This window comes from Lepus europaeus, chromosome 6 (assembly GCF_033115175.1).
Source record: "Lepus europaeus isolate LE1 chromosome 6, mLepTim1.pri, whole genome shotgun sequence".
NCBI lineage: Eukaryota > Metazoa > Chordata > Mammalia > Lagomorpha > Leporidae > Lepus > Lepus europaeus.
In genome coordinates, this window is record NC_084832.1 from 74463231 (window position 1) to 74476682 (window position 13452).

The 13452-nt window shown below is 42.3% G+C and overlaps 1 protein-coding gene across 4 annotated transcripts in view; it reads left to right on the forward strand.

The window, feature by feature from the left end:
* Nucleotides 1–13452, forward strand: part of STARD13 (StAR related lipid transfer domain containing 13) — a 250958-nt gene that overhangs the window by 179217 nt on the left and 58289 nt on the right. For all 4 annotated transcript variants that reach the window (XM_062194382.1, XM_062194383.1, XM_062194380.1 and 1 more), the window contains exons 2-3: nt 1651–1722; nt 3741–3822. In XM_062194382.1, the coding sequence (XP_062050366.1) occupies nt 1651–1722; nt 3741–3822 (154 nt within the window). The remainder of the gene's footprint in view (nt 1–1650; nt 1723–3740; nt 3823–13452) is intronic.

The following is a 13452-nucleotide window of genomic DNA, read 5'->3' on the forward strand; positions in this document are numbered from 1 at the left end:
TTGCCTTCAGTGCTGCCATCTCATATGGATGCCAGTTCCATTCCCAGCTGCTCTACTTCTGATCCAGCTCTCTCCTAATGGCCTGGGAAAGCAGTGGAAGATGGCCCAAGTGCTCGGGACCCTGCACCCATGTCTGAGACCTGGAAGAAGCTCCTGGCTCCTGGCTCCTGGCTTTGGATTGGCCCAGCTCCAGCTGTTGTGACCATTTGGGGAGTGAACCAGTGGATGGAAGATCTCTCTCTCTCTCTCTGTGTGTGTGTCTCTCCCTCTACCTGTATCTCTCTCTCTCTGTCACTCTGCCTCTCAAATAAATAAATAAAATAAATATTTTAAAAAAGATTTACTTATTTATTTATTTATTTATAAGGCAGAGTGACAGAGAGGAAGAGACAGAAAGAGAAAGAGAGCAGATCTTCCATCTGCTGGTTTACTCCCCAAAAGCCAAGTCCGAGCCAGGCAGAAGCCAGGAACCCTGGAATTCCATCTGAGTCTCCCACATGGGTAGCAAGGGCCCAAGTACCTGATCCATCTTCCACTGCCTTCCCAGGCACAAGAGCAGGGAGCATTGGAGCAGGTAGACCATTTTTCTTCAGTAGTCCCACACACACCCTGTACTCTCTGGATTTGGCTATGGAGAAAAATGAACTTCAGAGTAAATGGAAATGCGTTGACCTGAAAAGGACCTTCTCAACAGCTGAGGGAATAGGCTGTTTAATTTTGTTTGGAGAAGCTGGACTTTTGACAGATGAACTTCTTTTCCCTTGGCTTCATATTTATCTAGCAGAGTTGTGGTTGGGAAATGATTCAGGACTCACAAGGTCAAACAGAAACCTGGTTCACAAACTGTAGACTTCTCCCATCTCACTCCATGGCTTCCCTTGAAGAGTGGCTGGGTGGGCTGTTGGTACATCCACCCAGAAATGGTCACTCAAAAACCATAGCAACCTCTTAGACTCAGGCCTCAGGGGTCCTGGCATCCTCACCAAACCCAGTTCTCAATTCTAGATAATAAGCTTTCCTCTTGTACGCTGCACTCCACAGCTTGAAACCATTCAATGTGCTTGGTGAGTGAACGTCTTGTGATAATGCATTGGGAATGAAGGCCATTAGTGAAATTAAAGAAATAATAATGCATTGGCTTTTTGTAATACCGCTCTTCATGGGAAAATGCATTTTCATAGACTACCTGCTTGTAGTCTTTCTTTCATTATCCCAAGAGTGAAGGAAAAAAGGAATGTTAAATATTCTAAACTTTATCTTTGAAGCTAAAAAAGAAAAAAAATTTAAGGATTATCAAGAAGTGTTTTCTCCTTCTTCTTGGTCCGCTTGTTCCCTGGTGTATAAATAGTAAAAATGAGCCATTTTTCCTTTCCTGAAATTCAGCCTTTGTATTCTAGCATCTGTGGTTTTGTTATTATCCACGTCATTGTGAATCCTCTCTGAAGATTGTCTCAGCAGACCCTTAACAAGGGCCTTTGTGTTGCCTGCTCCCTTCACGCCCATTTCTGGGTAGGCCTACTTATCCAGACCGGGAACAATTTTGCCTTATAATAACTCGTGCAAAGCTCACCTGTGTCTCCTTGTTGAAGAAGGCTGAGTGCTAGTGTGTAGCTGTGAGACTCACAATTTTCCCTCTCTCGTGTTTTTCAGAAATTGAGGCGAAAGAAGCATGTGACTGGCTCCGTGCTGCTGGTTTCCCGCAATACGCTCAGCTATATGAGGGTACGTATGTCCACCTTTCTCTTTGTTCTTTTTAAAGAGAACAAATACAAAATGAACCGCATGCATCCTGGAGTGTCTTGGACTTTCAGGTCTCTTCACTACCCTTTTATTTTGCTTTCTTTTTCCCTGAGCCTTTGCAGCACTTACTCTGACACTGATTTGGAAATGAGTGTAGCTTCCTAAGCCCACTTCACTTTCTGCTTCCCACCATTAAATCTCTCACTTCTCTGTTTTCTTGAAATTACAGTGAATTAGTTGTTGATTAGTTTCTAAAGTCACAAGATTAGTTGTCTTTGATATTTCTCTTTAGTTCCATTTACTTTGTATGAATGCTTAGGCATAATCTAGATAAGATGTTTTTCTTTTAAGTTTTAGGTAAGCTGCTTTCACCACCAGCATTAAACATCCTTTTCATTGATTCTCTGACAGTTAAACTTACCTATATCTTACCTATATCTGAAATTATAACCAATGCTCTTAACTCCCTCTTGGATTATCCTTACCTATAGTGAAATAGTCAGGATCCCAAAACTAAGCAGAGGGCACCTGGAGCTCAACTGTGGAAGATTTACTTCTAATAGTGTTTGTTATTAAGTTTTGAGCAGGATACAGGAATCCATGAGCTACTGTGCACAGTGCAGGAACCCCTGGCTTGCAACAGCAGAGTTGTTACTACCAGGAGCTTAAAGGGACAGGATGGGGGAGATGGTCCCATAACCCAGAGGAGAGAGGAGCCTGAGAGCAGGTACTGGAAAGAAACACAAAGCTGGTCATGAGCAGCCTCCAATGGGCAGAACCAAGGCACAAACACCTTGACCCCCATTTCCTCCCTCCATCTCCAGCCAAGGCTTCCCATTAGTCAAGCGCAACCATCTATCCCCATGGGTAACCATCAGACAACAAAGCAGAGTGCAAAAAAACACAAAATGGGGCAGCCAGGGTCAAGAGAACACCAAGCCCAGGCAATGGTGCTGACTTCTCTCCCCAGTAGTGTAGAAAGAACCAACCAAGTTCACCTTAACTTATAGAGGCCCCAAAGGGGACTTGCCCAGTTCCACAGCTAAACAGAAATGGAGCCAAAAGTCAGGGCAGCTGGGCTTCAGTGTCTGTTTCTCATTATGACACCCACCACCTTGCTAGCAGAATGGAAGTCTTCATTCTGGCACCATCTGGAATTCACTCACATTACCTTTGGATGGAGGGGAAATTGTTTCTGTATCCAGCTCACACTAAGATTTCGATATCCTTAGACTTAGCACAATTAGCAAAGCATAGGCAGCACAAAATACATGAAGAGCAACCAAAAGAATGGCAGGAGAATGATAATAATGATGAACCAACATTTTCAGATTTGACCATGGCTCTGTTCCACTGATCTCCAAATTTCTACCTAAATGAATGAAGTACCTAAAATTAACATCATGTTCTAAATATTGCAATGACCCCACAAAGCTGGCATAGATTGTTTGAGAACAGTCATGGTGTTGGATTTAAATCTTTTTGGATAGAATCAATGGACAATTTGCTGACACTCCAAAGTGACTCACATTTTTGCTACAAAAGAAGACATTTGAGATCATTGAACTTTTGGTATTATTGGAAATGTCCTTTCTGAAGGAAAAAATACCCTGCCAAACAAAGTAGTACACAAACTCATCAGGATAGAAGTCAGCAACTGACACTTTAGGTAGAGTGCGAAGATCTGAAAGCTCTTACCCAGGTCCACGTCAGCCTATGCCTGCGACAAGGATGAGCTACAAAAACACAGGCACTTAGTGTTCTATCCGACCCAAGGTCAATCATGTGGTTGGCCTCATATTTCACGCTTGCATTGTACTCTTAAAAGCCTTTTTTGTGACAAAAATAAAATTGTTGTCTCAAATATTACCAACCATGGCAATGGGGAGCAGCTGCCATTAAGATCAGAGGCTTCTGCGTACCTTAGTGGTCGGACTATGTTGCTACTTATTCAGATAAAGCAAAGTGCCTAAACCTTTGTCTCTCTCTCTCTCTTTCAGATTCACAGTTTCCCATCAACATTGTGGCTGTCAAGAAGGATCATGATTTTCTTGAAAAAGACCTTGTAGAACCCCTTTGCAGGTAAATTATGTGAAGTATAGTTGTTTCTTCCCATTTTGAAGTTTCCAGTAGGTATCACTATGATGAAGGGCAAATTCAACAGTACAATAAGTATTTACTGAGTGCCTGTCATATGCCAGACATAAGTACTGCTCTAAATATTCTACCGTAAGCATGTTTAATCCATATTTTCATGGGGGTTTAAACTCTGGTAGGGGGCTGCAGAAAATAGATTAAGGAAAGACAGAAAGAGAAGAGAGAATGTGAGAGAAAGAAAAAGAGAGAACAAGAAGTTTCAGCTAGTGTTAAATAATTTGAAAAAAAAAAAAAGAAAGAAAGAAATGAATATACAGTGACTGGGCAGCCACAGCAGCAGTGGTCAAGGAAAGCTCTGAAAAACTAGGTTTTGTCACATTTGGCTGTATTTTTTGCAAAACCAACCAATTATATCCTCAAGCTGGAATATGTGCACTCAAGTAATTTTATCAGCAAACTGGAATATTTAAGCTTCTGCTATGTAATAGGTGCTATAAAGAGAAAAAGATATATTATGAATAATTCCCTTCTCTTAAAATACGGCTAGTCTGATTGTAGAAACCTCCTTGAAGAAATGAGACATGAATGCATGACCAGATAGGTAGCAATTGTTATTTGGGTAATAATAAAATATGCAAAGGAATCTATATCCCTGAATAATTCAATTCTCTACGGGACGTGGTCTGTAGAATTTCAAAGTTTCCTAATAAAGCCTTGGAGAGAGGTCAGAACTGGATATAAATGTTGGTTATGAAATATGAGTTGTCTTACCAAGACCATGCAACTAGTTATGAGCTGAAATGCTCTTAAAACTCAGGACTCGGAGCAGGTATTGTGGTGCGGCACTTGGGATCCCCGCATCCCATATTGGAGTACGGATCTGAGTCCTTGCTATTCCACTTCTGATCCAGCTCCCTGCTAATGCACCTGAGAAGTGGTAGATGATGACTCAAGTACTTGGGTTCCTGCCGCCACCCATGTGGGAAACCAGGATGTAGTTCTTGGCTTCTAGCTCCTAGCTTCAGCCTGGTCTAACTCCAGCTGTTGTAGTCATTTGGGGAGAGCACCAGCAGATGGAAGATAGATCCCCCCCTTCCCCCCTCTCTCTCTTTCAAATGAATTAAAAAAAAAGTACCTATAACTTTCAGTCCAATGATATTCATACATATTCTGTGTTTAACTTGGAAAAGGTGGTAGTTTAAGGGGAAAGAAATAAGAGTAAAACTTTTGTCAACATAGGGGAAAGCAATGTATGTTAGAATCCTAAGTAAATAATCTTGTCTTCTGCTTGCTGAAACTTCAGCCATTTATATTTTTGTGTCTATAAACCACTATGTTTCCTATATGAAGAGAAAATAAACTTGTGTTAAGAAATTTGTTGGGTCAACAACAGGAGCCACTGTGCACTCCTCATGTGGGATCTCTGTCCTTAATGTGCTGTACATTTTGATTTAATGCTCTAACTAGTACTCAAACAGTATGTTTCACTTTGTGTTTCTATGTGGGTGCAAACTGTTGAAATCTTTATACTAAATTGATCTTCTGTATATAAAGAGAATTGAAAATGAATCTTGATGCAAATGGAAGGGGAGAAGGATCGGGAGAGGGGAGGGTTGCAGGTGGGAGGGAAGTTATGGGAGGGGGAAGCCATTGTAATCCATAAGCTTACACTGGAAATTTATATTCATTAAATAAAAGTTAAAAAAAAATAATCTCTGAATGTTCAAGAAAATAATACTGTGAGTTGTGTCAGCAGGTAGAAGAGCAAAGAACTCATCAAATCATGCGTTATGGGAATAGCTTATTTGGACTAGATAAGCAAGCACAAAATGCCATTTGTGAGAGTTTGTGAGATGAATGGTTGGTTTGGTTATGATTCTTTAAAGGGAATGGATTGGAAAAAAAGTGCTTGCCCCCCTTTCACAGAACTAAAATGTTAAGACTTACTTAAAGCTAAGTACGTCTTAGTCTCCAATAGTGTGAGTCCTCCAACCATGTTCTTCACTGGACTGTTTTAGCTACTCTAGTTCCTCTGCTTTCCATATACATTCCAGAAACAGCTTGTTGATATTTATTTTAAAAACCCTACTGGGGTTTTGACTTGGATTGTGTTGAATCTGTGTATCTAACTGGGGAGAACTGATGCCTTAATAATGTTTCCTCTTCTGATTCATAAACTCAGTGTATAAAGACACTTTGAAAAGTTTGTGGAAAATGGAATTAAAAATAAACTTGTTTTGGTACAAATAAATTTTAAAATCCATATACAGCTTAAAAGTAAAAAAAAACTATGAGGAATGATATGCTTCCATGAACTTTTTGAAGATGCCTCATATGCATAGTTTTCAAAATTTAGGGGTAGCAAAATAAAATTCTTTTAATTCCATTTTTTAAATACTCTCTTATGCTTCTATTGATTTAAATTTTCTTTGATCTTTTTCAACAGTGATTTGTGGTTTTCATCTCATGGATGGCATACATACTAGATAGTGCCAAAGAATTTCATGTTTGTGATGCTATATAGGTGCCTCTGTGATTTATTTTAAAAATTTATAAAAGTATTTTAACAATCTCTGGTTGTTAATTAGTAGTGCATGATTTCTTTTTGTATATTATGTTCTACCCTGCAATCTAGATGCACTCACTCATTAGTGCTAGTAGTTTTGTCATATTCTCATTAAGATTGTATTTCTAAAATGTTAATGAAAAGTTACATTCATTTTAAACCAAACATAGAAACTCTATTCCATATTTCTTTCTTTTTTTTTTTTTTTTTTTTTTTTTTTTTTTTTTTTTTTTGACAGGCAGAGTGGATAGTGAGAGAGAGAGACAGAGAGAAAGGTCTTCCTTTTTGCCGTTGGTTCACCCTCCAATGGCCGCCACGGCCAGCGCATCACGCTGATCCGAAGCCGGGAGCCAGGTACTTCTCCTGGTCTCCCATGCCGGTGCAGGGTCCAAGCACTTGGGCCATCCTCCACTGCCTTCCCGGGCCATAGCAGAGAGCTGGCCTGGAAGAGGGGCAACCGGGATAGAATCCGGTGCCCCAACCGGGACTAGAACCCGGTGTGCCGGCGCCGCAAGGCGGAGGATTAGCCTGTTAAGCCACGGCACCGGCTTCTATTCCATATTTCTAAGTCAGGATTTCAGGGGCAAACACTATCTCTGCTTATACAGTTTTGTTCACAGGATGACGTAAGTGGCGTGGTAGACCAAAGCTCCCATCTCAAACTTGGGCAAAAATCTTATCTACTCATTGCTGCATGTTATCCGAGATGCCTTGACTAAGTTACAGACTTTTCCATCAAAGTGTACATTTTTTCAAAAAGCCTTTCCAACGTGTTATAGTAATGAGCCAATGTAACTAATGTGAAATCATTTCAGGATATAAAGTTTTAAATAAGAGTGCCAGTGCCAGCCAGAAAAATCAGGAAGTCTTCTTTTGTAGAGTGTATGACCCATCGTGGCTGTAGCTCTTAGCAGGCTCCATACATACATCCCTAGCCCAAAAGGCCTTACCACACCCAATATAGGGAAGGACAGCCAGGCTGGACATATTGATGCTCTTGATAAGGGTCCAGATTCTGTTAAAATGGTTAGTGGCAAGAGGTTGTTGTAATTGGAATAATTCTTAGGGAAGCTATGTCTCCAAAAATATTATGAAGCAAGAAAAACATCTGGCTGGAGGTGTGTGAACTACTTCTCAGGGTGGAGGAGCCATGGGTAGAACAGAAGCCAAAGGAGTTGCACATCCAGGGTGGATCAAAAGAAGCTGGCAGAGGAGGTAGACAGATGGAGGTAGCTTGGCTAAAAAGAAGCAGCGTGCAGTTGCTTCCCTCTCATTGTGATTCCACCAAGACACAGATTTTTCTGCTCTGCAAAGAGTGAAAAGCAGACAGAAGGAAAATCTCCAGCCCGAGGGGAATGACAGCGCTTTAAAAACTTTAAGACTGATGCATGCTTAATGAGACACTGGCACACTCAGATGGTAAGTCATGATTAATGCAAAGAGAGCAGTATGGGGTTGTGATTCTATTCTTTTTCTTCTCTGTGCACTGTACACACAGAGGTGGAGCTGGTCTCCTGCTTTATTTGTTAAGCTTTGTGGGCTATGCGTTTCTCACATATGTTGGAAGTGTTGAACTAATGCAGAATCAGAACTGGAGTCGTAGCCCAAGGGCAGATAGCTTCTGCCTCGCAGATGAAGGAAGACAGTAGACCTGGAGGTCTCCTACAGGTTGTCCATGACAAGAATTTTACTCACTTTTGGTTTTCTCCAAATGGCTCTCCCTAGTTAATATCCTGGTGCCAATTCACTCTTGGAGAGTGTTGAAACAGTGTTACCTGGTACCATTGGCCTGGAAATACATTTTGTACTAAGGCAGTAGCTAGCAGAAAGAATCCAGATCTGGGCCCAAATATATGGATAGGTAGCTCTTCTTCTTCCTCTTCTTCTTCTTTTTTATTTTTTTATTTTTTTATTTTTGTGGTTCTGCTATTTGGGCCCCAGAAACTAGACTAGTTTGCTGAAGGTGTAAGCCTGCAAAATGACAACCGAATCTCACTGTAGCTCCAGCAAGACTGACCTGCCCTGTGCACAGCAGGCACTCCGCAAAAGTTTATTCCTAACAGGCAGGAAGCACGCTTTCAATCATTTTAGCACCACAGTTCCGAAGATCTTGATTGAATTCTTAACTGAAAAATATTTCCTCTTGTGAGTCATGAAAAGCTTATTTGCAAGCGTTAAGTACCTAGGTGAACTCATTGAAACCGCAAGCTATCAGAATGTAGCGACAGCCACAGTGTCAGAATAGCTGGCAAAGTTTGTCACCTTGAAGGCGAATTGCAGCAAACCAAAGATGAGACTCCTTTAAAGGAGAAGCAATACGTTCTATTAGCATTTTGATTTGCAGTATTCATTTAGGCTGCTAATATACAGGCCATGAAGCTCAACAGGACCTCTGGATTTTTCAATTAATGTTAGGGCAGTATAGCATTCACATGACTTGTGTTGTTAATAAATACTAATTAACTGTAGTGCATGTAAAATAAGGGCATTCACCTTGTTTAGTACCATTTGGTGGAATTATGGAATTGTTTACAATTACAGGAGAGTTCTTCAAAAAGCTCATGGAAAATGGAATTTAAAAAGTAAGTTTACTTTGGTTCAGAACAGTTCTGAAACCTATGCCTAGGTTTTTCATAATACTCATTTGATATGAGCTTTATCTCATATATCATTGACCTTTGTATTTAAAAGGACAATAAGTGATAGTGATTTTCACATGGAGTGGGGAGAGGGTTAACAATGATGTTTACAATTTATCTCCACACAAAGGGCTATATTTGATTTGACTTTGCTAAATAACACTAATAATATTAAATAATAATTATCTTTATGAATACTAATACCATATTTTAAATGTTTTCCTCTTAGAATATTTACCACAGAAAATATACAGTACTAAATGTCACTATGTCATATAGTAAGTGATGAGCAACTGAACAGAGTCCTTGGACTAGTTTTTGAGAAAAGGAAATAAGAAGTTAGAAGATCACCATGGTCACATCTACCCCTGACATCTTGAGTTGATAAATAAATACAGCCCCAACAAACAGTGATTTTATTTCTTTGACACACTTACAAAGTGTTCGACAGAGGCATGGCCTAGCATCATTTTGCAAATACTCGTGGAATTCTCTCAGCACTCCCGTGAGGTGGGCTGCCACACCATCCTGCTTTGACAGGCACACAGGTGTGACATTATCTGCCCACTAAAAGCCAGTCCATAGTAGAAAGGGTTACCTAGACAGGAGCACATGAAGTTTTAATGTAGCTAATATAGACTTTAAGTTTTTTTAAAAAAACTAATGTCCAGGAAAGGCATCTTCATTCCCATTCCCACCTCCACCTCCACTCCCACAAAGAACCTCAGCCCAATGCTGTGTATATAGGGTGGGGGCACGCTTGGGGGATGGTCAAGTACTAAGTCAAAGGAAAGTACTTCAAAAAGTTCATGGAAAATTGAATTAAAAGTAAATTTACTTTGGCACAAAGCAGATTTGAAATGGTAGAATCAAATATCTGGGAGTTCTCTGCTCTATATTATTCTGTACGGAAAACATGAATTTTTGTATTTTAAAATGCTGTCTTATGTGACTTTATCCAATCAGCTACTCAAGACAACTTTAATGTAATTATACTTGCGGGGAGAATACACAAGAAAATACAAATCAATCAGGAAGTCTAGTGCAATAGGGGTACTTTATATTTTTAATATTCTTCACTTCTCTCCACACCTATTTTTAGATATTTTATTGCATTATTTTTAAAATGAGTGGGATAGGCATTTAGCTAAGCAATTGAGATGCAGGTTGATACCATGTCTGGAATCAGAGTACTTGGGTTTCATTCCCATCTCAGGCTCCTGCCTCTTCCTGCAAATGCAGACCATGAGGGGCAGCAGATGATGGCTCAAGTAGTTGAGATCACTGCCGTCTGTGTAGGAGACCTGGATTGAGTTCCCAACCCCTGGCTCAGGCCTTGGCCCCAGTCATTGCCGGCATGTGAAGAGTGAACCAGTAGAGATTCTCGCTCCCTCCCTCTCTCTCTCTCTCTCTTTCTTTCCCTGCCTGTGTGTGTGTGTGTGTCTATCAAATACATTTTTTTTAATTAGCAAAGTTTTGAAAACTTCCTTCTATCGCCAGGTGCTAATGACTAGCTGGGGCTGAGTAGTAGCCAACTTCTTTCCAGTGATCTCGTTGAATTCTTATAACTTCCCATGAGAACAGATATTGTTCCTCAGAATCATGGGCACCAGGATCCTGGTCTGAGCAGTGGGCTGGTGGAATTGTCCTTCCCCGGCAGGGACAATCATGGAGGGGAGGGGAGTCTGCCACGGGGCCTGCCTGGATTGAGTGTCTGGCTCCTGGCTTTGGGCATTTGGGAGTGAACCAGAAGATGGGAGATCCCTCTGTCTCTATCTCTCTGCCTTTCAAATACAACGGAATAAATAGATAAATGACTTAAATGAATTAATACAATTCTTGTGCACGCTAAATAACATTGCACAGCTCCACACAGGCTCCTGTCCTGTACATGTGTACACTGAACTCTCCTTGTATAGCTGTGTCCTGAGCGGCTACTCTGCCTTTCTTCCCATCTTCCACTAAAGACCAGGCCAGTGTGTGTGAGTTTATGGGCTGAGTAGGGGTGGGTGTTCCTGCTGCCACCTGTCCGCTTGCTGGGATGGCCAGAGGGAGCAGCTCAGCAGGGCAGAGGCGTGGCCTCCACCTGCTCCATGACCTGAGGCATCCTAAAGCTCTCCTGCCTAAGGTCTGTGATTTTTGAAAGGCCCGCCCTGGGGAGTTACATAGCAGAGCTGTGTGTTGGGCAGGGTTTATCCACCCTGCTCGCTGCAAGTCTGTGTTTTCCTAAACAACACCCTCCTGGTGACCTTTCTCATGCCCTGTGGCCACGGCCCCTGCTGGCTGGAGAGGAGGAGCTGGCCTTTGATCCAGTGACTTGGGATCCTGGATATCTTAGGAGGCAACACCCAAACCCTCATCAGCAGACAGGCCTGCCGGGACACCTGCTGCTGACCCCAAACTGGGGTGAGAAGTTCATGCTGCAGGATTTGAGTCAGAACCCTGTGTAGGAGATGAACTCCTCCTCCTGGTGGTTACGCCAGTACCTTTGGCAGAAATATTAGGAATATCACAGGAAGCCGGCCATGAAGTCAGCACTGTCGAAACCTCATGACCCATCTAACTTGGCAATTTAGATGTAACCTATGAATCTGAAATAGAAAGGGAAGAATTCTGTTGGTTTCCTACCTGTCTGCCAGCAAGGGCAGCTGTGTGTCTCCCCAGGTCCCTGTGCAGTGAGCCCAGGCCCAGCCGCTGTGGGCCCAGAGAACTCCCCAGAACTTCCAAACCTCCCACCACGCATGGCCCTCAATCCCCGGCCTCTCAGCACAGCCACCTGCCTTCTTCCAGTTCTTCTCCATTATCCATTCACTCTTGCACTCCTGGCCAACCTCCCAGGCCCTGGTCTTCCCTCTCTCTGATTCTCTCTCCTGTGTGCCCCAGGCAGGCTGGGCATGGACCTCTACCTTGCCCCCATTGTGGCCAGTTAGGCACACAGGGGGCTTTCTTCCAGTTTTTGGTGAGCACTATATCTTACTCAAGTGTCCATCACATATGCTTCGTGTTTTGTGCCTTTGTACGGGCAGGACTTCAACAAACACTTGTGAAATTGACCTGCGATCTGAAAGAAAATCACCTGTCAGTTCACCAGTTTTACTGCTGCTTCTTCATGTGAGGGGATGTTATGAGAAGATAAATTACTCATTTTCTCCACAAAATACTTTCAGTCGGCTCCTTCTGCTGACTTCTCGGGAAAACAAGCTGTGCCTGCTGTCAGGGCCCACTCCCTTCTCAGCCCTGGTCCCCCAGACTTCTGACCTTGTCTGTGACTTCTCTATCCCCAGACATCTCCACCCTTGCCATCCATTTGCCAGACTCTTGGAATTATCTCCATCTTCAGTTCTTCTGCTTTTCATCCTCTGTCCTGCCCGGGGTTACATTTCTGATAGACAACTCTAATTCCGTTACTCTCCTGTCTAACACCTTTCAGTAGCTCCCCTACTGCCCACCGACAGCGCCAGACGTCTTCCTTCTGATGCTTTGTGACCTAGCCCCTGCCTACCTCTCCAGACTTACTCCCAGGCACACACCTGTCATTCCTGGAGTACTGCATGACATTAATGCCTGTTTTCTTTACCAGAAATGCTGTACGTGTAGGCAAAAATTTCTCTTAGCCATTCAGGGCTCCATTCACATTTTACCTTCTCTGGGAAGTGAGGTTGCGTCTTCTTATGCCTCCAGGAAGTGAGTTGTTTCTTCTCTTTATTATCATGTTTGTATTCATGCAGGACTATGAGACCTTAAAGAACAGAGACCAAAATTCTTGTTCACCTTTGTATTCCCAGCACCTGGCCTGTTCCTGGGACAGAGCACACACTGTTGAGTAAAGAAATCTTGTCTGCTTCTTATTGACTTCCCATTAGAACCTCAAGTTTCACCTTAAAATGGGACTACTAATTCCCCTTAACTAATGCAGTAGCCATTCTGAATGATCTTGAGGGCCACAGTAGAAATGAACAGGTTCTGATAATAGTATTACTGTGGAACTTTCTTCTGAAAAAGCCAAACTGCTTTGCTTTGGTTAACACATAAATTCAGTTTTCCTCATATCACAAACAAGACAGGCTTCATTGTGTGTCATGAGTTTTCTCTTTCCATGGAAACATTTATTGAGTGGCCTGTGCTAGGTACATGACATATGCTGTCCTTTTTCAGGCTCTCCTAAAATTCTCCTTGCATAGGCAGGAGCAGACAAATCACTGGACTGGAGGACATTCTAGCTTAGCTACTAACAAGTGGCTCTCTTGAAAAACTGGTCCTCAGGCTGACGCTGTGGAGTAGTGGATGAAGCCGCCGCCTGCAATGCCAGCATCCCAAGTGGGTACTTTTTCAAGTCCCGGCTGTTCCACTTCTAATCCAATCCAGCTCTCTGCTGTGGCCTGGGAAACCAGTTCAGGATGGCCCAAGTCC